Consider the following 24,811-nt stretch of genomic DNA (forward strand, 5'->3'; position numbering starts at 1 on the left):
TTTCACAATCTGTCCTGACTAGGAAGCCACTGCAGACAGATCATAGAAGTTGTGACGGTCTGCTCAGGGTCCTCTGCTCTCCCCATCATTTTTCCTTTGAGGGAAGTTGAACAGTAATCTGAACAGAATTTTTTTATGAGGAAGTTCATGTCCCAACACACATATCCCCTTTTTTCTGCCCCTACAAAACAACTCTGCTCTTCAATGACATGAAAGAGTTGGCAGTCTTATGCATCCTGCTGCATTGCAGGCACCCAGCGGTGCCACCACCTGTTGTGGCAGCTCCTTTTGCCAGCCAGCAAAGGGCCTTAGCCTCATTTCTAAGGGCAAGAAGGGCACAGACCCACAGCCTCATTTGCAGCAGGGAGCACCGTGGCCTTTCCTCCCCCCCAGCAGCTGATCAAACCTCCACATTACACAGACCTTGCAGCATCCCCCCCAGGGACCAGCACAGCTCATTCTCTGACTCCGTTTCGGATCACCAAACCCCCCTGTGGTGTGCAGAGATGTACCTGCAAAAATCCCAGCCACATCCCTCGCCTCCATCACTGCCACTTACCCCTGCAGGCTCACCACTGCCTCCCTGGGAAGCCACCCCTGGCATGTGTGGGCTCCTCTGGCCACTGCAGCTCGCCACTGACCCCCCCCAACCCACCTCAATCCGCTCAGGGCTCTGCGGGGATTAGCCCTGTGCTGCCTGCAAATGGGATTACTGGCACTCAGCTGCCCTGAGTGCCCAGGCTTCTAGCAGCCAGCCTGGCTTTGGTGCAGGGTGCTGCAAAAAAAAAAACCCAACCAAACAAAAAAACCCAACCCCAAACTCAAGCAGATTTGAGCAGCCTCACCAAAGCTACCCCAGGCACTCACCGGCAGCGCTGTGGGGAAGGCAGTCGTCTCCCCCATGCACAGGTGGGTGCAGGGATGTGCAGAGGAGCAGCAGTGGAGCTGCTGAAACCCCGTGGGGTGACACAAGGTGATGTGCCGACGGTGCTCCACCCACAGCTCTGCCCCTGCTCCAGAGCAATGAGAGCAAATCTGTGCTAGGTTGAGCTAAGCTGAACCTTGCTGAGCCTGCCAATTGCTGCTTGATCCGTTTACCTCCAGCCCTGCACGACTGCCAGCCTTTCCCACTGCCCCTAATCTTGGCCACAGTGACACCCTGGAATTCAGGTACCAGCATGGCTTCTCTGCTCCATGTCCAGCCTGTTTCTGTAGGTCCAGAGCTCCCTGGAGCGGCACTGGAGCTCCCTGATCTGGTTCCTCTTTCCCCGGCTCCACGGGTGTCTCCATCCTGATCGGCAACAAGTACCCATCCTGCCTGGCCCCAGCACCTCTCTAGCAGGCTCCTCTCTTGCTATGACAGGAAGGGGCATGCAAAACCCTGAGGAAAAGTCTGAAGAATTGTATGTGGGGCTGGGATCCCCAGAGCACAACATGAAGCAGCTTCTGCCCCCTGAACAGCTGCTCCTTTCTGCCTGCTCCTGCCCTGAAGCTCCCAGGGAGTTTTGCCCTGGGGAGGGATCATTCCAATTCTAGCAAGGGGCAAGCAGAATACCCAGCATACTCTGCTTGTGTTTGCTTTTGAGCCCTGGGAGCCTGCTCATACCCTGCATCTTCTGGTCATCAGGAAGATGAACCATCAATTCCACTTTAAAAAAGTTCAGGAGCAAGAAAGAAAACATGAAAAAAACCCCAAGCAGAGCCAGACAGAGCACAAAGACAGATGAGGAGGCAGTGCTTGGCACATGGCCTCTGCTCCAGAAATCTTACACACCCACAGGAAGGTATAAATAACTATAAATTTATTAGTAAAGCAAAACCATTTGACACTCACACAGAAGAGCGGGATGTGTTATTACAATATATATACACACATACATGGAGTATCATCTTAGAAACACATGGAGAGCAGTGTTAAAGGCACTGCAAGCCACACAAACCTCAGCAACCTTGGCTGCGACTTCTGACAGCCCTGGGAACTCTACCAGAGTCATGACCACAGGTTAGGAGGCACCCAAGAATCTCACTGACCATGAAGTCCCTCAGATCCACGGCTTGGAGGCACTCAGAAACAAGCCCACAGTCCAGCTCCCACCTGTGGTCCTGCTCTCCCCACTGAGCATCCCAGACACGCTGCAAGAGCAGCATCTTCACATCCAGAAAGTGTCAGAGGCAGCTGCCAGGAGATGCTGCGGAGGAAGCTGGGCAGCTGGGGAGAAGCTGGGTGCTCACAGGGCCTGGGGGGAGCTGCCAGCCCCAAATATCACTGGCCTGCCCTTGTTGCATCTCAGCATTTCACCTGCAAGCACAGGAACCTTCCCACAGGTGAACTTACCACCCAATGGAGAAAGAGTCAAACTCTGAAGTATAACAAGAGGGTTTCGCCTATTTTTTAATGGCCAGGCTTCAGCTGCAGCCTGGAATTGATGGTAAATATCCACGGGAAATGTAGGAAGTATTCTCCCTCCTCTTCTCCCTGCAAGGCAGGCTTGAGTGCCCAGAGATGGTCCCAAAACTGCCAGAGGATGCTTTCCTCTTTGTTTCCCAGTCCAGCACATGGGCCCCAAGACCAGAGCATGCACATCTTCCCACCCAGATTGCAGAGACGGCATCAGCTCACCAGAGAGCAGGCATGGCCACCTGAGCATCCCCATGGTCCCAGGGTGCTCATGCCACAGTTAACTCAGCTCAGCTGCCTGCTTGATGCACACAGCTGCTCCACAGCATTCCCAGCGGAACTGACTGTGCCTGAGCCCACCCCAGCGCCATGATGTCTCCCCAGGAATGTCTGACAGTCCTTTACTGACTTAATCCCCAGCCTTGGAGATGGAAATGGCTGCTCCCACCCCAGTCCCCATTTCCTACAGCTCTGTTCTTGCTCTTGGTCCTGGCTCGGATTCACTTGTTGGAGCATGGGCAGCACCTGGCTGAGCCAAGCTGCCAGGTCACAGGCATTGCCCATGCCCAGCACAATGGATGGCCTGCTGTGGGGAAGGACCAGAAACACTCACTGCATTCCAGCAAGATTGAGGTCCTAAACACCCGATCTCACCATCAGTGGTTTGGTATCACCTGGATCCAGCCTCAGCCTGGGAAAGGAATTTGGGGCTGGGGGGAGCAGGGGGAGGTGGGAATGAGGGAAGAGACTTCACAGTCAGTATGGAAGAAGGAATAAAAAACAAACCACTGCTTACAAATAAAGAACTCAACAAAGAGAAAAGAAGCTGAAAATGTCTTTTTTAAAGTATAAGCTGTGGAAGGGAAGGGGCTGAATTAAAGGCATCCTGTAGGTAGGGCCAGGGGAAGTGAAGGTCAGTAAAACCCCAGGTCAAACTACCTTTACCTGGACCCAGGAAGCCAGAGGAACAGCAGCCCTAGAGAGCAAGACTTATGTCCTGGACAACACCCACACAACCTCTGCCCAACCTAACCCTCCTCTCTGCCTGCTCAGCAGCATCCTATGCTCAGACTGCCTGCCAAGGAGAAGCACCCTTTGGGAGGGACCACCCACTACCCCACACAGCATCCTCAGCTGGTCTGGCAACCAGGTCTTCAATTGGCTCGAGCATTTGCCACAGGACTGATGGCACACCAGCACCAGCACAGCAACTCTTTTAGGTGCTGCAGGGCAGTGAGGAGTGCAAGAGGCCAAGCAGAGGCAGGAGCCTGAAAGTTGCTTGAAATGAACACCAAAAGTGAAGTGCAACAGGTACAGAGTAGAGACCTGGTTTACTTCCCAGAGGGCTTTGACCCCAACTGCTCTTTGGTTTCCAAAGGAAACACCAGCAGTCAGCAGAGCCCTGCAGTGTGATGGCCCAGGGACATCAGCTCCCAGGCCAGCCCCTGCCTCCCCATGCAGCACAGCACTCCTGACACTCCTGTGCCTCCTGCTGCTTCCACCATTCCCACCTCACTGGACAAAACATGACCTAAAGGCACAGCAACGAAGATGGAGCTGCTCCCCTACCCCTGTAGGCAACACTGCTGCTTTCAACTAGAAAATGCTCCTATAAAAATATACCCAAAGCTCTCTGTGGCCACTCAGTGCTCATCCTGCACAGGTCCTCTACCTGCAAGCTCCAGCTGCATGTTCTCCATGGGCTTCTACTGGATTTGGACTGTTGCAGGGCAGTAAATGACACAAGAGACTGAATCACCATGGACTCACAGGCAGTCCTAATAATGATGTCCTAATCCTGCACCATGATGTTTTTGAACCTGGAGGCACCTCTTCACCAGCTGATGACCTGGACCTGGGCTCATCCCTCCCCACTGCATCCCCTCACTCCCTGGCATGGGGTCCCATGCACACAGCCCTGATGAATCTCTCTGCCCACGGCACTGCCTGGCTATTGCCACATCCTAGGCAGAGCTGTAGCTCCTCACAGAGATATGCAGGTCTTTCCCAGCTGCCCAGCAGAAGAGAAACACCTCCCAACAGTCCCTATGTCCAGCTGTACCAAGGGGACAGGATCTGGCAGCTCCACGGCCCCTCATAGTGTGGAGCTGTGTCTGGGGCTCACCACCATCCTCCTCTGCTCCAAGCACCAGGCACAGCCAGCTGATGATTTCTCCAAACCCTCATCTAGCCAGCAGCTGCCCCAGAAAGAAACAACAGAGCCACAAAAGTCCATGGAGGCTGCAGCTGACTCTATCTCACACCCTCCTCCTAGCAAAGACGAGCCTCTCTGCAAGCTCTGAGCCCTGGGCACCGATCCTGGCTGCCAGTGCTGTGCCCAAGTGCTCAGGGTGACCACTGAACCCCTGGCAGCTGTGCTGGGCAAGAGCAGAGAAACTATGGCCCCAGGCAGGAATAGAGCAAGTTCAGGTGGGTGCCACAGTCCTCATCTGGTCCCACACTCGCAGCCTCCATCACCACCAAGCCCTTCTGTAAAGACAGGATTAGCCTTCCTTTGTTTGGACTCTCTTTTACTCCTATAGTAAAGCATACACTGAACTTACTACATATTAAACAGCAAAAACCAGCTACTTAGAACTAAAGAGCTCTTTAAAAATCCAAGTTACCACACCTCTTTTTTTTTTTTAAAGATCCAGTATGACATCAAGTTAAACTATACAGTATTTTTAATGAATTTTAACAAACTGCTTTAAAAAAAGGTAAAACAAAAAAACAAAACCAAAAACAAACGAGGAAAAAGAAACACAGATGGAAAACTCGGTAGGAAGTTCTACATCTTTGAGGCAGCACAAAGTAAGAAAACCATCATGGGTCCCTCTTCCTTAGGCAGCAGAGAGCAGTCTGTTTAAATCTCCTTAAAGTTGCACATGAAGAAGACTCAGCCCCAGGGTCTACCCTGTCACTGCACTGTCCCAGCCTCTGAAAATGAACCCCGTTCTCCCTCACCATGCTGGAAATGGAAAACTACAGCCTTTCTCCACCTTTCAGACAAGTGTCCCCCAACAGAGATGCAGGCCCAGTCCAACCCTCTGCAAGGTTAATCTGTCTACACTTGCCATGGACAACAGTTACTAACCTTGTCCTAATCACTGGTGCAGCACATGAGCAACTTACTGGCTGCTGTTGACTACAGCCTCACAAGAGCACCAGCCAACACCACAGAAGAGCTGAGGCTGGCAGGGACCTCTGAAGACCATCAGGGACCTCTGAAGGCCATCAGGTCCAACTCCTTGCCTGCACAGGGTCAGCTACAGCAGGTTGTTCAGGACCACATCCAGTCAGGGACTGAACATCTCCATAACTGGATACTTAACACCTTGATATCTCCAAAGACAGAGAGGGGAAGGCTGGGGGACAACCTAGTAGGCACATCTTCAACCTTCAAGGCATCTAACTGACATGAGAAGCCAGCAAATTCCTGCAGAGGAAAACACCTGAGGCTGCATCAACCTTGCTAGGGGAGATTTATTTTTAAGTGATGTTTACAAGAAATGTGCAAAACCTGAAAAATACAGACGAGGTAAAGAAAGGGCAAAGGGGTAAAACAGGACTTCTGCAAGAGGGGAAAAAATAGACTTCTCCTTTACCCACTGCTAACTTTGCCCTCCCCATGGAGCCAAGCCTGCAGTCCAGAAAGGGATTCTCCTGGCTCTCTCTGGTTCCTCCAGCAAATCAGACACCGAGCCCCTGGCACGTGCCGTGGGTTACTGCTGGCCATGGCAACACCTCTGCAGTTGTAGGTTATTGTAGTGCTCATCTCACCCATTAGTGTTGGAGCTGTGACAGCCCTTTGCCTGATGCTGCTGGAGGTACCACTATCAGCCCAAGGGGTGCTCTGGGGGCTGGAGGCAAGGCTCAGCAGAAGGGCTGTGTCCCTTGGGAAGCAGCTCTTGAACGCCAGGCTTTTGGTTGGGAGCAGGGTATGAATGCTGTAACAGGATCATGGAACTGTTAGGGTTGGAAGGACCTTTGGAGATCATCTAGTCCAATCCCTCAGCTAAGTCAGGGTCACCTAAAGCAGGTTACACAGAAGTATGTCCAGGTGGGTTTTGAATGCCTCCAGAGAGGGAGAATCCATGACCTCCTCCCGGGCAGACTGTCCCAGTGCTCCTTGCCATGCTTTCTGGGAGCAGCACAGTGCTTCCTACAGTTCCCTGTGCAGCTGGCAGGGACAGGGGGCAGGCAGGCTCACTCAGAACCCTTGCAGAGTGTGACAGCCAGCAACTGCAAAAGCAGCAATGCCAAAGTGCTTTTTGGAGCTGTGAAGCCCCATGGCTTTTCCCTTTCAACACTCTAGAAGGAGGGAGAGCAGGAGAGGTTGGGGCACTCAATCAACACTAATGATCTGAAATGGTGCCTCAACTGAGTCTGGACCAAGCTGGGAGACTCCAGGAGCAGAAACCTGCTACCTCCATGCCAAGCAGCACACCCTGGGAGAAAGGAGGGCTGGCTCTGCCTTGCTCCTAAACCCTCTCCACAAGGAGAGTCACCCAACCCTCCCCACCAACCCCGCCAGGCAGGGCAGGGGAAAAAGGCTGCATGCAAAGAGCTGGTGCCTGCCACAGACTGCTGAGCTCCCAGGACTGGACTGCAGGAACAGCATGAACTATAGTACAGGGAACACCAGGCATCTATAGGCACAGTTTCCTCTGTCCACCTCCCTCCTTCCTTTCCATCCCTTTGAGATGTTCACATCATCTGTTGCTACTTTGATAGAGGTGACATATCAACCACCGAGGCCAGAGGAAAGTCCACCTGCCCACACACCGTACCCCCCTTTCCCCCACACTCCCTGGAGGTTGCCAACGACCGAGGAGAGGGAAGGGAAGGCCGAGGCTCGGGAGCGTCCCATGCGAGCTGAAAGCCACGGCGGGGCGGGAGGCTCATGGCAAGCAGGCAGCCACCTGGTAGGCACCCTCGGCCGTGTGCTGCACGCTGTGCTCCTGCAGCAGGCCCAAGTCCAGGAACCGTTCCCCGCACCACATGCACTTGTACTGCTGCTCCCGGGCGTGCACGCTGTGGTGCTTGTTGAGGTGCTCGCGCTGCTTGAAGGCCTTCTCGCAGGAGGAGCACTTGTAGGGCTTCTCACCCGTGTGCACGCGCCGGTGGCGCTGCAGGTCCGAGGCGTACTTGAACCGCTTTTCACAGTCGGGGCACTTGAGGGGCTTCTCGCGGGCTGGGTCGCAGCGGTGCTGCACGAACTCCGAGGAGGAGAAGAAACGTCTCTCGCAGAGCGTGCACTTGAGCGGCTTCTCGGCGCAGTGGGCCAGCTGGTGCTTCTGCAGAGCCGAGGCCCGCTTGTAGGACTTGTTGCACACCGCGCACTTGAAGGGCCGCTCGGCGTTCTGCACGCACTTGTGCCGCAGCAGTTCCGAGGACTGGTTGAAGCCTTTCTGGCACACGTTGCACTTGAAGAGGTTCTCTATGCCGTGCACGTGCTGGTGGTACACCAAGTGCGAGGGCTGCACGAAGCCCTTCTCACACAGGTTGCACTTGAAGCGCTCCTCGGCCTTGTGCGTGCGGCGGTGACGCATGAGCGCGTACTGCTGCTTGAAGCTCATCTGGCACAGGTCGCACTTGAAGGGCCGCTCCTCGCTGTGCGTGCGCTCGTGCTGCCGCAGGTCCGACGGGCGCTTGAAGGCCTTCTGGCACTCCCCGCAGCGGAAGGGCCGCTCCCCGCTGGGCGTGCAGGGGTGCTGCAGCAGCTCCGAGGACTCCTTGAAGTGCAGCTCGCAGACGTTGCACTTGAAGAGGTGCTCCCCCGAGTGCGCGTACATGTGGCGCACCAGGTGGGAGCGGTGCTTGAAGGTCTTTTCGCACACCGTGCACTTGTAGGGCCGCTCCGAACTGTGTGTCCGTTTGTGGTGCACCAGGTGGGAGGACTGGCTGAAGCTCTTGTCGCACAGCGTGCACTTGTATGGCTTCTCACCCGTGTGGATGCGCTCGTGCCGGGACAGCTCCGAGAGGTGCTTGAAGGTTTTCTGACAGATGGAGCAGCTGTAAGGCTTCTCCGAGGGGTCGAGAGGCTGTGAATGCTCTACCTCGGGAGGCTTGTAGGTCTTCTCACAGATAGAGCATTTCATGGCGTTGCCGTTGTGGACGTTGTGGTGCTGCGCCAGCGAGGTCAGGAGGGAGAAGCCCATCTTGCAAACCCCGCACACAAAGGGCTTCTGCTCCACCTGGATACACTGGTGTTCGAGAAGGTCAGTGGCCTGGTGGAAGATCTTCAGGCACTGGGTACACTGGAAAGAGCGGTCATGGCCTGGCAAGCACTGGTGCTCATGGGGGTTGGAGAGGTGAGCGAGGTCATGGCCACACACACCGCATTTGTGGGATGGCTCTCCAGCCTGGATGGGGGCGTGCTGGTGGTGCTGCAGTCCGGGATCCGGCTGGAGCAGGATGCCGTACACAGCACAGCCCAAGGGGTTGTCAGCAGTGCTGGGAGGGATGGAGTGCTCTGGGAGGGCGGCTGCCCCAGCGTGGTGCTGTTGCGGTGGCGGCGGCTGTTGTGGTTGCTGCTGTTGCTGCTGCCAGCTTTCTGACATGCTTGGGAAAAAAAAATGGGATTTTAGCAGTGATAGCTTCAGCTTCCCGGTTGAAAGGGTTCAAGTAAAAGCAAAACCAAAAGATTCTGAGGTCCTGATTCCCTGTAACTGATCCCTGACGTTGAGACCAGAAAATCCAGCCCACAGCCAGGATCCTGGGAGGAAAAGAGGTGAAGAGACTCCAGAGCCTCCTCCTTAGACCAGCACAAGTTCTTTATGGACTGATTTAGTCTGGCTTTTCCTTCTTTTGGACAAAAGAACAGGAGGCAGAGGCAAGTGCCTTGAAGACAAGAGGAGGCCCTTCTCCGTGCTGGCTGTGATGTGATCACACTTGGGAAGGGCGCAGGAAGCAGCCCAGGGAACAGCTCTCTCTGCAAGAAAGAACAAAGCTCATGTCAGATCTTAGAAGAAACATGGGCAATTCTCTATCAACTTTCCCCATGGCTCTCTTTGAAAACTCTCCTGCATCCCTGCATGACTACCAGGAGGCCAGTGTGGAACCAAAGCCCCAATTGCTGCTGTGCAAAGGGCCTGGGACAAGGAGTTCTCAGCCTGGAAAGAGCTGGGCTCTGCCCAGACACAGCCAGGCACGTGTTTGGGTGTTGTGCTCTCACGAGAGGCAGCACAACTGCTCAGGGCCCGCTCAGCTCAGCCTTGAGTGGGTCACTGGATCTCCAGCACTGCTGTGGCATTGTCCCAGAACATTGGTCTCTCTGCACAGGCTGTGCCCCAAACACCATGCAATCAAGAAGCTACTGGGTTAGATTTTACAGGTGTCAGTGTAAAATGTGGGATCCTAACATGATCCCACCCCAGCTGAAACAGCCCTGTGAAACGGTTCTGCTGCTCCTGCAGCCTGGATATCGAGCCCATTACCCAAGGGATGTATGCAAAGCATTTCCCCCTTTCTGGGCAGTGCTTGTAGACTGGAAGAGCCAGAGAGCTAAGGAGAATATTTTCCCTCAGTGTTATCCTATCCTCAGACAGAACACAGAACCCACAGGGATCACTCTGTGAAGATAAAAGAAGAGTTAAAGCAGTGGCTTAGCTGAACCTCCTACCAACCCACGGAATAAAAGTACACTGAAGCCAAACAACCTATGCAAACCTGTAGCCTGGCCTTGCTTCAGAGCACCCTCAGGCTTGTGGTCACTGAAAAGTTCCAGTCTTTCTAGAGATGTCCAGTAAAACCTGGCACCAACTTAAAGAAGAATAAGACCCACCAGCGAGCAGCAGCGTCAACATGCCTCGAGAGAGAAGAAAGTGCAAGCCCTGAGGAGCAGCAGCCACCAACACACCTGGGCCTCGAGCCCTCAGCCCCACAGGAGCTTCCATGTCTGTGACAAACCATCTGCCCCCAGGATAAGGAAATCCTTGGTATACCACGAGAATATTCTTTATATCTAAAACTAGGCAATAGAGCACCAGCGAATCTCACTTAGCAGCATCTCCACCGACACTCAACTGAGACTGGGTTGAGCCCCACGGCTCAGGTAGTGCTGGACCCACCTCTGACTTATTTTGTGCTCCAGCAGAGTTTGGGCAGTAAAGCCCCCAAAGGCCCCATCGCAGCCCTGCCGACACGCAGGATGCCCTCCTTCTCCTGCAGAGCTCACCTTGACGAAGCGAGGGCTCTCAGTGACGGTACCTGCACCCGAGCTCGGCGGGACACCAAACTTCAGCCCAGCCCGGGCGTCACCTTCCCCCGCACACACCGCGAACCGCGGCAGGACGAACCCACCGGCGACGCATCCCGGCCTAACGGGAAGGGAAGACTGTGCCCCTCGCTGGGAAGAGCGATACCAACCTTGGCTTACCGAGGGCTCTGCGCAGGGACCCACGTCGGCGCCAGCTCCAGCCTAACTCATCCCTCCGTGGGAGGTGGGAAGCGACAACCATTTAGGGAGCGCGGTCGGGAGCGCAGAGGTACTTTCAAACTGGCGAGGCGGCCTGCTCGGCATGGCCCGGCCCGCTCCCGCCGGGCCCGGGCCGCCTCAGGGCCGCGGGGCGCGGGGGCGGCCGGGGAGCTCGCAGGCCACCAGCAGCCGCCGCCGCCGCAGCCCGCGGCGAGGCCCGGCCCGCCGCTCGCCGCTCCCCATCGGGCGGCCCCGCTGGCAGCGCGGGGACGGCGCCCCGAGGCCTTCGCCGCCGCCGCGCCGGGAGGCCCCGCGGTGGGGTCGGGTGTAGGGGGCCGCCGCCGCCCCGGCGAGGCGCACACAAAGGGCGGCGGCGGCGGCCGGGCCGCTCGCCTGCGGCGGGAGGAGGCCTCGCCGGCGGCAGGGCCGCGGCCTGCGCGCTGCGCCGAGCCCCGCGCTGGCGTGGAGGAAGGAGCCGGGAGGAGGGCAGGGAGGGAAGGGAGCGAGCGGCGGGCGGGAGCGCAGCGGAGGGAGCGGAGCGGAGCGGGCCGGGCCGGGGCGGCCGCGGCGGCGGCGGAGGAGGCGGGGCGGGCGCGGCGGGTGCTGCCCCCTGCCGGGCCGCGCCGGCAACTGCGCGGCCGCCGCCACCGGGGACCGGGCCGTCCCGGCGGGAGCCGCGGCCATGAGCGCCGCGCTGGTGGGCTACAGCAGCTCCGAGGAGGAGCAGGAGCAGGAGGAGGAAGGGGGGAGCCGGGGCGGCGGCGCGCAGGGCCCCCCCGGGGCCAGGTGGGTGCCGTGAGGTGGTGGCGGCAGGAGCGCGCGGGAGGCGGCGGGAGCGCGCGGCCTTCCTCTTCCTCGTTTTCACCCCGCTCCGGTCCCGCAGCGCCGGCCGTCCCCGTCTGCCCGCCCCCGCTGGGCTGCCGGGAGACCCAGACCCGGAGGAGGCCGTGAGCGATGACAGCTCCCGGCACGGCGGCCGCGTGCGCGGCTTCCCCCACGAGCGGGGCAACTGGGCCACGCACGTCTACCTGCCCTGTAGGTACCGGGACGGGTTCGGGGGATGGCGGGACGGAATTCAGCCGCTGCGCCCCAGGGTCCTCTGGCGGCCCTGACGGCGCTGCCCCGCAGACATGGCCCAGGAGGAATTCCTGGAGCTGCTGGAGCTGCTGGTGTCCCGCGCCCGCACCTACGTCCCGTCGCTGGCTGCCATGGAGGAGTTCCACCTGAGCCTGTCGCAGTGCGTGGTGCTGCGCTACCACTGGATAGAGCCCTTCGTTCGCTCCCTCAGGGAGCGCCTGGCCGCCTTCCACAGGTGGGTTTGGCAGCGCCCCGGGAGAGCGCTCCCCACGCCCCTGCTCTGCCCTCGGGATCCGTGTTTTGCCAACATCCACGCCCTAAGGTGTCCCTGGCAGCTGGCGCTGGCAGAACATTAAAGTCCTGGGGATTTTTCCTCACCGCCTCAGGATCTGGCACCAGACACACCAGGTTTTGGCTTTCCAGGATCAGGCCAGAGCTGTGCCATCCCCTAAACCATGAATAGTTTTGTTGCATACATCTGGCTCAGGCACCAGCTGAGCATCAGCTGCCTCAAGGCTTCTGTCACTGTCCAGGCTTTGGAGGGCTGGAAATGGGCGGGGATTTAATTAATTTGAACCCCAGAAGGTTCTGGTTGCACCAATTCGGTCTGACTGCAGCATACATTTGCCTGTATCTTTCCATGGTTTGGTAACAATCCTGGCCCCTCCTCATCTTCCCTTCCCCCCCCCCCCCCCCCGGCAGCTGACGTAGGATCTTTCTTATTTCAGATTCTTCTGCGTGGCTGACCAAGTGAAGGTTTACACCAACCAGAACAAAACTAGGTGAGTTCACAGTGGAGCAGCCTTCCTGCCCCAGGAGAAGCCTGAGCAAGGTGCTGGGTGGATGGGAAGAGTCACCCTGCCTGTCCCACGGTTGGGCTGTGTGACAACACAGTATGTGATCACCTCCAGATCATCTCCAGATATTTCACACCTTTCCCCAGCCATCTGTACAAGTTTTTAGCTTTGGCGCTGATTCTCTGCGAGCCTTTGGTGTCATTAGCCAGCGTGCACAGCCTGGGGCGAGCAGAGTGGGACCACCTTTTTTGGCAGCAGTGCCAGTCGTGAAATTGTAGTGCAGGTCTTCCAAGAGCTGGAGAGAAATAGCTGAGATGGTGCTAATTCTCCTGGGCGTCAGCTCAGAAGCCTGATTCCAACGGAATGCAATTAAGTTTTTTTTGAATGTCAAAGCAAAGGTGATTAAAATTGCAAAAAGTTGCTGAGTCTGGTGGGAAAGGCAGCCCAAGATAGTCATGGGTAGGAAAAAGCAGATATGGAACCTGGGTGACATTTGAATCTTCTGCTTCCCTCCTGGAGAGGAAGAAATGATGACTCTAAATGACTCTAGAAAGTGTCATCCCGACAGTCCTGGAGGAGGTGCTGACCTCTTTGTCATGTCTCTCCAGCTTGGTACTTCCCATTCCCTGCTTCCTCTCACACTGTAAAACCTCTCCAGCAACTTCCACTTTTTTAATGCAGCTCCTGCCTGAGCATGGCACTCTGCTGAAATTCCCATCCAGTGCATCCTTTGGCTGGAAAATTAATTTTCATGTCCCAAGAGGTTCTGGGTTAACCTAGTAAATCTACATAGTTTGTCATCCAGTCATGCTTCTCCCTGCTACTGCATCTTCTGCTTTTCTTCAGAATACAATCATCATCTCTGGATGCTTAAACCTGGCATTCCTCAGATTTTCTTGTGCTGGGGAGTAGGGAGCTTGCCCAGTAGGAATGCAGGGCTAACTATTCTTACAGCTGTGCTTTCTGCAGCATGAAAAGGTGCTTGCTGTATCTCCTTGCCTTTCTTTAGGACATTTATTGGCTTGGAGGTCTCCGCTGGGCATTTCCAGTTGCTGGAGCTGGTCTCGGAGGTGGACGGAGTTCTAGAGGAATTTGACCTTCCCACATTCTACAAGGTGAGGCGTTTCCTGCTTACTTCCCTGCCAGTCTGGACATGCTGGCTGGTTCTCTGTGAGATGTTCACTCAAATAAACAGGAGCCAGTTGCAGTGGCTGCCCTGCTGTGCATGGAAGCAGGGTTGTCCTAGGATGGAATGGGCACTGTGGGAATGAGGACAATCCTTGTGTCTTTGCCTTGGGCACCTTTCTCATGCATTAGTCCAGCCTTTTTGCTTAGCACTAGCGTTGGGAACAGGTTTGGGATTTTGAAGGGCCAGAACCCAGTTTGTCTGTCTCCAGAGCTGAGCAGAGAGCTCATGTGGGTTATTCAGAAGTGACCCATCCATGTACCTGCTCCAGGACCAATGCTGAGATTCTCCCACAGCTGCAGAGTTGAGCACAGGGAGGCTGGGAACCAGGCAGCCTTGCCCACTGGTGTCCAAAGGGGCTGGGAAGCCCAGGACTCCTCTTGCCTCCAGCACTGTCCATATCAGCTCTGCAGCTGTTGAGTTGGCAGAGGAGACTCCCAGCTTTGGGATCTTCCAGCCTCTGCGATCCCAGACAGGGCTGCAGCATCATACCAGATCTCCCACTGTGGCTCTGTGCATCGAGCGAAGCTTCCTTTAGCCCTCTCATTCTTATCCCTGTTTTGTCGTCAGGACCCATCGTTCCACATCAGCTTGGCCTGGTGCGTCGGGGACCTGTCTGGCAGGCTGGAAGGGCAGTGTCTGCAGGAGCTCCAGGTGTGTCCCCAGGTGATGTGGAGAGCAGGGGGAAGGCAGAGCTGGAGTCCAGCCACATCTCCCTGCCAGGGGTGGAGAGTGAGAAATTATCTTCACCAAGCAGGACAAACCTCACTGGGATGAAAGATGAGAAGCTTTTGGGGGAAACATGAGTTAAATTACCCTCCCAAGGGAAGTCAGAGGCTTCCAGCTGCGAGTAGCTTCATCTGTGACTTGCTTCAGAGAGGGAGCTGCCGACTCCATCCTCTGGCAGATCCACCCTCCTGGTACTGACTCCTGCCTCTATTTTCCAGGACATTGTGGATGGGTTTGAGGAGTCAGCATTCCTGCTGCGTATCCAATGGGAGCAAGTCCGCTGCAAGTCAGGGAACAAGTACTTCTCCTTCCCCTTGAGGTAGGGGTGAAGTGGGGCTGTGCATTTTGGAGCCTCAAAGACCGTTGTGTGGCACAGCTCTGGGTGGTGTGTGGGCTGTCATGCACCTCCACGCTCTTCTTGCCTGCTCAGCATCTCTGTGGTGTTTGTGGCCTCGAGTCAGGCCACTTCCAGTTTGAGCTGCTGGCTGAAGAAAAGTGTGTTTGTAGCAGATTTCATCCTCGCTGCTGGATGTGCTGCAGTCAGCACTGGTGATTCCAGACATCCCACGGTCACTGATTTTGCTGATTTTTTTTAAAGAAGAAAAAAAAATCTTCAAAAGCCATAGATGCCTTATGGGAAGGAGGAAGAAGGTAGCGTGGGAAGCTGCTACTAAAGGGAGAGTGTCTCACACAGTGGGAAGTAGCACTGCCAGATTGTTGAGAGGCTTTGGACATGTTTTGAGTACAAGAGGCAAGGACATGGAGCTGGATCCTCTTCCCTGAGTGTTTTCCTACTGTAAGGAAGCTTGGACAAACTCCTGAGTCATGTTGTGTCCCTCTCACATTGCTGCTGCCTCTGTAGAGACATTTCAGTGTCTGATCCTTTTGCCAAACAACAAGAGCTTGCTGCCAGGTGTGAGTGAGCCCTGGAACGGACAGTGTCTGTTTGCCTGAGCTGGGAGGGCAGTGCCCACAGGTGAGTCAAGGGGTGGTGGCTCCTGCCCAGGCTCCACACTTCTTCCCTGTGTGATCAGCACCCCAGGTGGATGATGACCCAAGGGATTGCAGGCTGGACATTGTGCCTTGGGAGAAGCTCCTTTTTAATCCTTTTGTTCCTGCAAGTTGGTCAGCTGCAGCCTCTCAGGTAGTTGGAACAGGATGCCCATGTGATGCCCCAAATCTTTTGTTCCATGTCTGTCCAGGACTTCGGATCAGTAAAAATATGTCTCCTTGTGTCATAAAATTGTGTCTGTGTGTATTGCAGCTGTTTCCTTTTAGACACGCACAACTCCTGCAGGCTTCACGTGAGGCCACATCTGTAAGTGCTCCTATGAGCACTGTGCTGCCTATCCTGGCACAAGAGAGTGGCTTTGTCTGTGGGAGCATCTCCATACAGTTGGGATTTGTGTCCCTGGGAGCATCGAAGCCAGTTGCTGCTGCCAGCAGCGTTTTGAAGTCCTTAACAAAAAAATCTGTTAAGTCTTTAGCCAGTTAGTTTCCTGGATGGGTATCTGCAAGATAAGTTTCTTTTGGGGGAAGGAAAAACAAACAAGAGGGAGAGATATATTTAGCCCCTGGGGACTTCAGTGAAACCGGTTTCTCTCAGGTTAATGCTCAACCACCAGCCCCAGCCGGACCTGGCACAGCACCCAGTTGTGTAACACTGGGTGTCAGAGACCCTTGGGACAGGGAACAATGGCTGTGGGGGCAAAGTCGGGGTATGTGGCGGCTGCCGGCGGGGCCCGAGCGGGCGGGGCTGGCGGCAGGGCCCGGGGCGGGGATCGGCCCGGGGCGGGGGGCTCTGCCCGGGGCGGGGGGCTCTGCCCGGGGCGGGGATCGGCCCGGGGCGGGGGCCTCTGCCCGGGGCGGGGGGCTCTTCCCGGTGCGAGGCTCTGTCCGGGGCGGGGGGCGGTCTGGCCGGGGGGCTCACCGCGCACACACGTGGGGGGGGGCGGCCCCGCCCCTGCCCGGCCCCGCCCCGCCGCGGCCCCGCCCCCGCCGCGGCCCCGCCCCGCCCGCTCCCACCGCTCCCCGCCGCCGCCGCCGCCGCCGCGCCCGCCTTCCGCCACCCGCTCCGGTGCTCCCGGCGTCGGGCAGAGCGCGGCAGGGCAACCGAGCGGAGCCGGGCCCCGCCGCGCCGCGCCGACCGCCCATGTGCCGCGCGCCGCCGTCCTGACCTCACGCACAAAAGGCGGGCCGGGAGGCGACGGGCCGCGCCTGGCAGCGCCGCCCATGCACCGTGCGCAGCCCCCCGCGGCGGCTCGGCCCCGGGCCATGAGGGCGGCGTAGCTCCGACACCGCCGCGCTCGGCCCGGCCCGGCCCGGCCCGGCCCGGCGCGGCCGGGGGCAGCCGCGACCCGGCGGCGGCGCGGAATGGCAGGAGGGGGCGGCGCCCCCTGGCGGGCGGGCGGGCGCCTGCCGCCGCTCGTGGTGCTGCTGGTGCTGCTGGCGGGGGCGGCGGGCGAGGAGATCAACGCCGAGGTGAGCCACGGGCCCGGGATCGGGCACCCCCGCCGCCCCACCGGCACCTGCGGGCCCGGCGCACCGCCGCCGCTGCAGGTGCAAGGCGGGGCGGGGAACGGGAGGGGGTCCGGGTCGCCCCTGGGGGTGGCGGGTGGCGGGCAGCGGGCGTGGGGCGTGGGGAGGAAGCGCTTTGTGCCCGGCGGGGGAGGGGGTGAAAGGGCTTTTGATAAAGGCTCCGCTCCACCAGCCCGCCGGGGGAAGGGGAGTGGGGGTAGAAGAAATTAATAGATTGAATGTTGTTAGTAATTAAAATGTTAAGCCATATTTAAAAAAAAAAAGATAGGAAAAGAATTGGGATAAGAAAAGGATTGGAGAACCTGGACAAGAAGACTTGGAAAAGGAAAAAGACTTGGAAGAGGAGTAAGACTTGGAAAAGGAAAAAAAATTGGAAGGAATTTAGAAGAAAAGCTTTAAAGATTAAAAGGAACCGCCCCCCTAATTTGGAAAATAAAAATTAAGAATAAGGAAAAAAGAAAGTTACAGAAGGGTAATAATAAAGATAAAAATAAAATGCAATTAAAGCAGACAAGAGGAGGCGGAGGCTGGGGCAGGAAGGAAGAGACCCGGCGCGCCCCAGCACCCTCCTGCCCCCCGCCCTGGGGCTGCAGCCCCGCAGGACAGAAGCCCCATTGTGGCTGCCGGCTGGGGTGGGGGTCCCAGGCTTCACATCCCTCAGCAGCTCCCAGGGGATGCCTCTGGAGGAGGACGGGGACAGGCAGCCTGCAGGCAGCCTGGCCCCCTGCCAGCTCCCTTGTCCCTGGAGTCAGGGCATCCGGCAGCAGCCCCTCGACATCACTGGGTCCCCCACCTTTCAGGGCAGGGACCCTGTGCCCTGCTGCTGCACCGCTGCCTGCTCAGGGGTGGCATTTGCCACAGGCAGCTGGCACTGAAGGGACATAGGGCTGGGCTACAGTCAGGCAGGGGGACAGATCCTTCCCCACCGGGTGCTGGGGAGCTCCAGGTCCCGCCATGGGGCCGCTCCCTGCTGGGGCTGACGCGCGGCTCTCCCGGCGCAGGCATGGCTGCGGCTCTATGGGTACCTGCCGCAGCCCAGCCGCCGCATGTCCACCATGCGCTCGGCTCAGACCTTCTCCGCCGCGCTTGCCGAGATGCAGAAGTTCTACGGCATCACCGTCACCGGCGTCCTGGACGAGGAGACCAAGGCGTGAGTTTCTCCATTGTTCCCTTGCTCGAGCAGATGGCAGCTCCGCTCTCAGGCTCTGTGGTTTTCTCTGACAGCCCCAGGGCTCTGCCAACACCTAAAGAAGTGGGTCCCCCTTGGGAGCTGCTTCTCCCTTTATGGAGGCTGCACCTCTGCAGTCAGGATATCATCCCTGCTGTCTGTGGGTGCTGTAACCCCTTGGGACCTTGTCTGTGGTGGGCTGAGCCCTAGCTCGGTGTCCTCCTGGCAGGTGGATGAAACGTCCCCGCTGTGGGGTCCCGGATCAGTTTGGAGCACGGATGAAATCCAACATGCGTCGGAAGCGGTACGCGCTGACAGGGCGGCGTTGGAGCCAGAACCACCTCACGTTCAGGTACCCAACACTGCCAGGGATTCCCTCCCTGCAGCCCATGGAGAGCCTTGGATCCCCTCAGGGAACGAGTGCTGCTCCAGGCCTTCCCTACTGAATTCTGTATCCCCAGCATCCAGAACTACACGGAGAAGCTGGGTCGGTACCACTCATACGAGGCTGTCCGACGAGCTTTCCGGGTGTGGGAGCAAGCCACGCCACTGGTTTTCCGGGAGGTGGCCTATGAGGACATCCGGCAGAAGAGGAAGAAGGAGGCTGACATCATGGTGCTCTTTGCCTCTGGATTCCATGGAGACAGCTCTCCCTTTGATGGCCTTGGGGGATTTTTGGCTCATGCCTATTTTCCTGGCCCTGGCATGGGGGGGGACACGCATTTTGACTTGGATGAGCCCTGGACACTGGAGAATGCGGATGTGTCTGGTGAGTTGAGGGCCAGGGAGGTGGTAAAGGTGACCAGAGGAGAGCCTGGTGGCCTTCTGGGTTGGAGGGGGGGAGGGCTGTGCTGGTGTGGACAGGAGTGGCAGGGAGAGCAGGTCCATCATGGGTGATGCAGGCTGATCCCACTGGAGCAGCCTTGTTGCAGGGTGCTGGGTCCAGGGTCATGTGTCATGTCCTCCACCCCCTCTTGCTGATGGTGCGTTTCCATGCAGGGAACAACCTTTTCCTGGTGGCCGTGCACGAGCTGGGGCACTCGCTGGGCTTGGAGCACTCCAGCAACCCCAGTGCTATTATGGCCCCCTTCTACCAGTGGATGGACACGGAGAACTTCCAGCTGCCTGAGGATGACCTCAAGGGCATCCAGCAGCTCTACGGTGAGGAGCTGGTTGGGGGATCATCCCAAAGGTGGGAATCTGGGCGCGTGTGTGGGGAAACTGAGGTACGGGTGCTGCTGGTCTGCATCACCACAGCTCTTCTCTCACCTGCCCAATCCAGGTACCGCAGATGGGCACCCTCAGCCCACCAAGCCTTTGCCCACCGTGACACCCCGAAGACCTGGCAGGCCAGACCAGAGACCCCCTAAACCTCCCCCTCCGGGGAAACCAGAGCGACCACCCAAACCTGGCAGCCCAGACCGACCTGACCAGTATGGCCCTGACATCTGCGATGGGGACTTCGACACGGTGGCCGTGCTGCGTGGGGAGATGTTTGTATTCAAGGTACCTGCCAGGACCCCCTCCTGCCCTTTCCTTGGGTCTGTGGGTGGGAGAATCTCAGCAAGGTGACTGTATCCCTGTGTCGTCCCCCATGCTCTGCCAATACCCTGTTGCTTTCCAGGGCCGGTGGTTCTGGAGGGTCCGGCACAACCGGGTGCTGGACAACTACCCCATGCCCATCGGACACTTCTGGCGGGGCCTCCCTGGGGACATCGATGCTGCCTACGAGAGGCATGATGGGAAGTTCGTCTTCTTTAAAGGTGAGCAGGGAAGCTGGATGGGGGGGCTGAGGTGGAAGCGAGACCCCAGTGCCCCCCACAAAGCTGCTGAGAGCTGGTTGGCTTCAATCCCATCCTGACCCACCTCCCCAGCCAGAGCTGCTGTGTGATCCCGAGGAGTTGGGGTGGCTACAGGCATCTTCCACTATTGCTATGTATTTGTGCACCTGCCACAGCAGCTGGGCAGGACCTTCTCATCCACCTTCTCCAACTCTTTCCCCTCTAGGTGACCGGTACTGGCTCTTCCGAGAAGCCAACCTGGAGCCTGGCTATCCACAGCCCCTGGTCACCTATGGGCAGGGCATCCCCTACGACAGCATTGACACGGCCGTCTGGTGGGAACCCACAGGACACACCTTCTTCTTCCGTGGGGACAGGTGAGTATCTGTGGGGTTCTCCCTGCTCTGCTGCCTCCTGGCCCCTGTCGGGGGGACAGTGTTGGGCAGTGGGGTCCTCTGTGCTCCTCGCCTACTGCCCACCTCCCTCTCCTCAGATACTGGCGCTTTAACGAGGACACACGCTCGGTGGACCCTGGGTACCCAAAGCCCATCTCTGTCTGGGTGGGCATCCCTCCCTCTCCCAAGGGAGCCTTCCTCAGCCCGGATGCCTGTAAGTAGAGGAGGGGGGGGTGTTGGGGGTCTCAGGGATGAGATTATCCCTCTGATAGCCTGGCCACGTATGGGATGGACTTGCGGGGAGTGTCTGGGAGTCAGCAGTGAATCCCTTTCTGAAGGGTTTCACCAGTCCTGGAGCAAAACCTGCTGTCTTGGGTATCTGCAGGGGTGCCCAGGTTCTGCAGTGTCCTGTGCCCACCGACTTACCCCTTGTCCTCATCTCTCCCCCAGCCTCCACCTACTTCTACAGAGGCACTAAGTACTGGAAGTTCGACAATGAGCGTCTCAAGACAGAGCCAGGCTATCCCAAATCCATCCTTCGGGACTTCATGGGCTGTCACACGGAGCTGGTCCCAGACCCCAATCCCCGCTGGCCCGATGTGGACCGACCCCCCTTCAACCCTGATGGGGACGGGGGAACTGAAGGTGAGGAGGAGGAGGAGGAAGAGGAAGATGAGGATTACAACGAGGGAGATGGCCAGCCAGGCAGGGACGTGGACGTGGTGGTGCAGATTGATGAGTACACACGCACCATGAGCGTGGTCATGGTGCTGGTGCTGCTGGTGCTGCTGCTCTGCATCCTGGGCCTCATCTACGTCATCGTCCAGATGCAGAGGAAAGGCGCACCCCGAATGCTCATGTACTGCAAGCGCTCCTTGCAGGAGTGGGTCTGACCCTGGCTCCCTGCCCCAACTGCCCCCGCCACCATGGTGCTAAGATGGACCTGACACCCCCTCCCCTTGACCCTCACCACGGCCTCAGCCCCTCTACCCATTGTTGCTTGATGGCTCCAGCCTCAGAAAAGGGGGGATGCCCAACCCCCCCAGCCCCTCCAGAGCAGCCGGGCTGGGACCGGGGATGATCATGGGGGGGCTGGAGGGCATCCAGGCCCTGCCTGCTCCCTAGTGCCTGTACGTCCCCCTAGCCACCCCTCAGGCTGCCACCCATCACGTGCCTGCATCTGCCATGGGTCCCTGCAGGGTCCTTTCCTCCTGTGTGAGCCCGCTGCAGCTTGGGTGGTGAGTGGGCTGGGGGCTGCTCACAAGTGCTGCAGGCTGGCAGGTCTCAGCCTCTGGCACCTGCAGTGGTGGGGAAGGGAGGGCTGAGCTCATGGCTGTGTTTCCTGTTGAACCACGGGGATACAGGGATGTGGTGCCTAAAGACAGTGTGAGTTTGGAGATGCCACCTCTGCAACCCTGCTGGGGCTCAGCTCAGTCTGGGCCCTGCTGCTGCCACCGTGGGACGAAGCCCTGGGGCATGTGGCCCTGTGGGCAGGGCAGTGGGCACGGCCGCCTTGTATGTCCATTAAACGGGTCGGGTGTGTGGAGAGCTGTGGTGCCATCGTCCTTCCTGCTGCGGGGCTGCCCTGGGAGGGATTGGGCAAATTTCATGATAACGGGGTTTGTCTGGGAGGTCTCCCTGCATGGCACCCCCAGGGGACAGGGTGCCATGCTAGGGGATGCAGGGAAGGTGCCAGCATGGCCAGTGATGTCCCTGCAGGAGTCCCTGCCCTGGAGCTGCCACTTTACGGGGGTCAGCTAAAGCAGCCCCTCCACCCCCACCAGTGGACAGAGCGGCCTTTCAGCAGCTCCCATGGCAGTGACAAGGGCCTCGCTGGGAACACAGGGTGCCTTGTTCTCCCCCAGCCAGCACCACTCTTCAGCCGCGGGCAGCCGCCTCCCTTCGCCGTGCAGGGGCCGGCAGCAGCTGTGGGACCCTCCTGGAGCCACTTCACAGGGTGCTTCAGCTCCCTGTCCCCACACGGCCCTGTGGAGTTTCCTGGGGGGAAGGGGTGGCCATATCCTGTCTCACCACTGCTGTCTCGGCAGAGGAAGGCAAGAGGAGTCATGACTGCTGCAGAGATCAGGGAAATAATCATGGGAGTGGGAAAGATTAGACTTCAGGGGTAGGAAACTGGCTTTATCTGGGGAAAAATGTTGCTCAGCCACTAATGGGAAGAAAAACCAAACTACAGAGGCGGTGGTGGAGGTAGTGGTGTCCCTGCCTCTGCTGGTGATGTGATGATCACAGGGGTGGCAGCCAGAGCCGGGTTTGCTCTGCAGGTGCAGACTTGGGGTGGGCAGCAGAGGCCTGGCACAGTTGCTGCACTGGTGGGGAGGCTGATTGGGCTGTGCTGGGCAAGGAGGTTTGTGTGAACCTGACCCCATCCCTGTGGAGATGACCCTCTGGAACTGGGGAACATCCCAACGTGGAAATTGGCTCCAGTTAGCATCCTTGTTTCCTCCAGCCTTCCCTGCAGCAGGACCAGGGCCAGCACTGTGCCAACACCTGTGCCCTGCCTCTCGCCCTGGCACCTCTGTCTTGGTGCACCCCTGACCTGCTCCCCTTGCCCTGGTGCTCCAGCTGCCCCTTTGCCCTCATCCCCTCCTGCCAGCCCTGGCTGCTGGGTGGGAGGGTTCTCCCACTTCATGGATGAGAATGTGAAGCCTTTGTGCTTCCCCTATCCTTCCCCCTCCCTAGGACCCAGAGCTGCTGGCTCAGTTCCCGACTGCTACAACCACTTCCCAGCACTGAATTACACTGAGCTGCCCAGCCACTCGTCAGACACTAATTACTGTAAAAGGGAAGGACTGATGCTGGCTCTCACCCTGCTTTCCTGGTGCTGGGGGGGTACCCTGTGGCCTGAGTCACCCATCATCCCCTGCCCTAGCCTCCATCCCTGCCCACACTGGGCAGTGATTTCCAGCCATGAGCCGATTCCCTGGAAAACGCGTTTGGCTCAGACTCAGCACATCACTGCAGCCAAGCGAGAAGTCAAAATCAGGAACAGAAAACCCCTGAGGAATTGGGGGGAGTGGGCGGAAAAAGGTCTCCAAGTGGCTCAGAGCTGTGTATTCCATCAGCCAGGCCTTGCTGGGTCTCATTCCTTGGCTTTTAACTTGTTTCTGTTTGGTTTTGACCATTTTGCTCAGATTTGTGTGGGTCGTCCCCAGAGCTGAGGGAGGACCCACAGCTCTGGTGAACTGGGAGCTCTGCCATGGGGCAGCCTGACACTCCAACCTGTCCTGAACCGGGGCCAGACAGGCACCAGGAGCTGCCAAAATCCATGAACTTTGCCAAAAGGCGAGGCACGAGGAAAGCATGGCTGGGATTCACTCTCCCCACCCCCGCAGAGACTGCTCCAGAGCCCAGCTCAGATGCATTTCCCACGGCAGATGCATTTCCCACACTGGATGCACTTCCCGTGGCAGATGCATTTCCGACAACAGATCTATTTCCCACGGCAGCAGTGTTTCCCTTCTCTCCTGGGGGTACAGAGGGCTCGACGGGGTGCCGGGCTGGGACCCCAAAGCCTGGTACCTGGAAAGATGCCTGGCTCGCAGGGAAAGCCAGAGCTGGACAAGGATGCCCAGGGCCAGCTGCTCATGGTATCCCTTCCATGGCAGGGGAGGGGCCTCCTTGGTGATTCAGGGTGGGACAGGGGCTGGGAACAATTCCTCAGCGGGAATTAAGGATGCTGGGAGCAGAGGGCCAGGCTGCCACACTTGGTGAGCTGGGACACCGCTTCCCACCCCCTCCTGCTCTTCCCCGGATGCTGCAGCAGAGTTGGTGCCAGCAGCCCAGGGCCATCTGGAAATGCTCATGGACAGCAGTAAGGGACCCACTGGAGACAGAGCCCAGCATTTCTGCAGCGCCCAGGCTCTGCCAGAGGCTCCTGCGCTGCCCTGCACACCCACAGTGGGGTCAGCTCACCTCTGGCCACCGGTGGGTGTGAGAGGCAGGGGCAGACAGGCACCTGCTCTAAGGGACAGGGCTGTTGGGAGCATGGGGGAGTGAGAGTCTGGCTGAGCCTGGCCCTGGCAGGCACCGGCCTGGATCCACTCCTGCCAGGCAGCTCCCTGCTTCCCAAAAGTAGGTTGGAGAAGTCTGATCTGGAAAAGACCCTGGGAGCTCAGCGTCCTCCAGGGCCTGCTGTGCTGGGATGGCTGCTGGGATGTCCATGAGGGGGTGACCAGGGCTGGCACGGGCTCTCTGCCTAATTAGCACCATCGCAGGAGAATCCTGCTCTTCCTCTGCAAGCCAGGGCACCATCCTCTGTTCAGCGCTGAGGAAAGGACCCGGAAAACACAGAGGAAGCCG

General features: G+C 58.1%; 3 protein-coding genes across 4 annotated transcripts; 2 read left to right on the forward strand and 1 right to left on the reverse strand.

The window, feature by feature from the left end:
• Positions 1–1,785: 1,785 nt before the first annotated feature.
• ZNF319 (zinc finger protein 319) lies at positions 1,786–10,978 on the reverse strand. Of its 2 annotated transcripts, none has more exons than XM_066194603.1 (2): positions 10,782–10,978; positions 1,786–9,335 (listed from the first exon to the last, which is right to left on the reverse strand). In XM_066194603.1, the coding sequence occupies exon 2, from the start codon at positions 8,962–8,964 to the stop codon at positions 7,303–7,305; it is 1,662 nt and encodes a 553-aa protein (XP_066050700.1). In that variant the 5' UTR covers positions 8,965–9,335; positions 10,782–10,978; the 3' UTR covers positions 1,786–7,302. The 2 variants fall into 2 exon arrangements, with proteins under 2 accessions (XP_066050700.1, XP_066050698.1); XM_066194601.1 differs by having other exon boundaries at positions 10,772–10,978.
• A 498-nt stretch (positions 10,979–11,476) lies between these two features.
• On the forward strand, positions 11,477–15,025 carry USB1 (U6 snRNA biogenesis phosphodiesterase 1). The gene is made up of 7 exons (XM_066194604.1): positions 11,477–11,606; positions 11,704–11,855; positions 11,949–12,132; positions 12,626–12,679; positions 13,704–13,809; positions 14,451–14,534; positions 14,828–15,025. Exons 1-7 carry the CDS (start codon positions 11,503–11,505, stop codon positions 14,930–14,932), a joined length of 789 nt encoding a protein of 262 aa, XP_066050701.1. The 5' UTR covers positions 11,477–11,502; the 3' UTR covers positions 14,933–15,025.
• A 1,619-nt stretch (positions 15,026–16,644) lies between these two features.
• On the forward strand, positions 16,645–22,039 carry MMP15 (matrix metallopeptidase 15). The gene is made up of 10 exons (XM_066194605.1): positions 16,645–17,090; positions 18,149–18,297; positions 18,545–18,667; positions 18,777–19,084; positions 19,315–19,476; positions 19,598–19,821; positions 19,940–20,078; positions 20,323–20,473; positions 20,590–20,705; positions 20,942–22,039. Exons 1-10 carry the CDS (start codon positions 16,983–16,985, stop codon positions 21,382–21,384), a joined length of 1,923 nt encoding a protein of 640 aa, XP_066050702.1. The 5' UTR covers positions 16,645–16,982; the 3' UTR covers positions 21,385–22,039.
• The last annotated feature ends 2,772 nt before the right edge of the window (positions 22,040–24,811 follow it).

Source organism: Chamaea fasciata, unplaced genomic scaffold, assembly GCF_029207755.1.
Source record: "Chamaea fasciata isolate MVZ Bird 193981 ecotype frontalis unplaced genomic scaffold, bChaFas1.0.hap1 SCAF_12, whole genome shotgun sequence".
Lineage (NCBI taxonomy): Eukaryota > Metazoa > Chordata > Aves > Passeriformes > Sylviidae > Chamaea > Chamaea fasciata.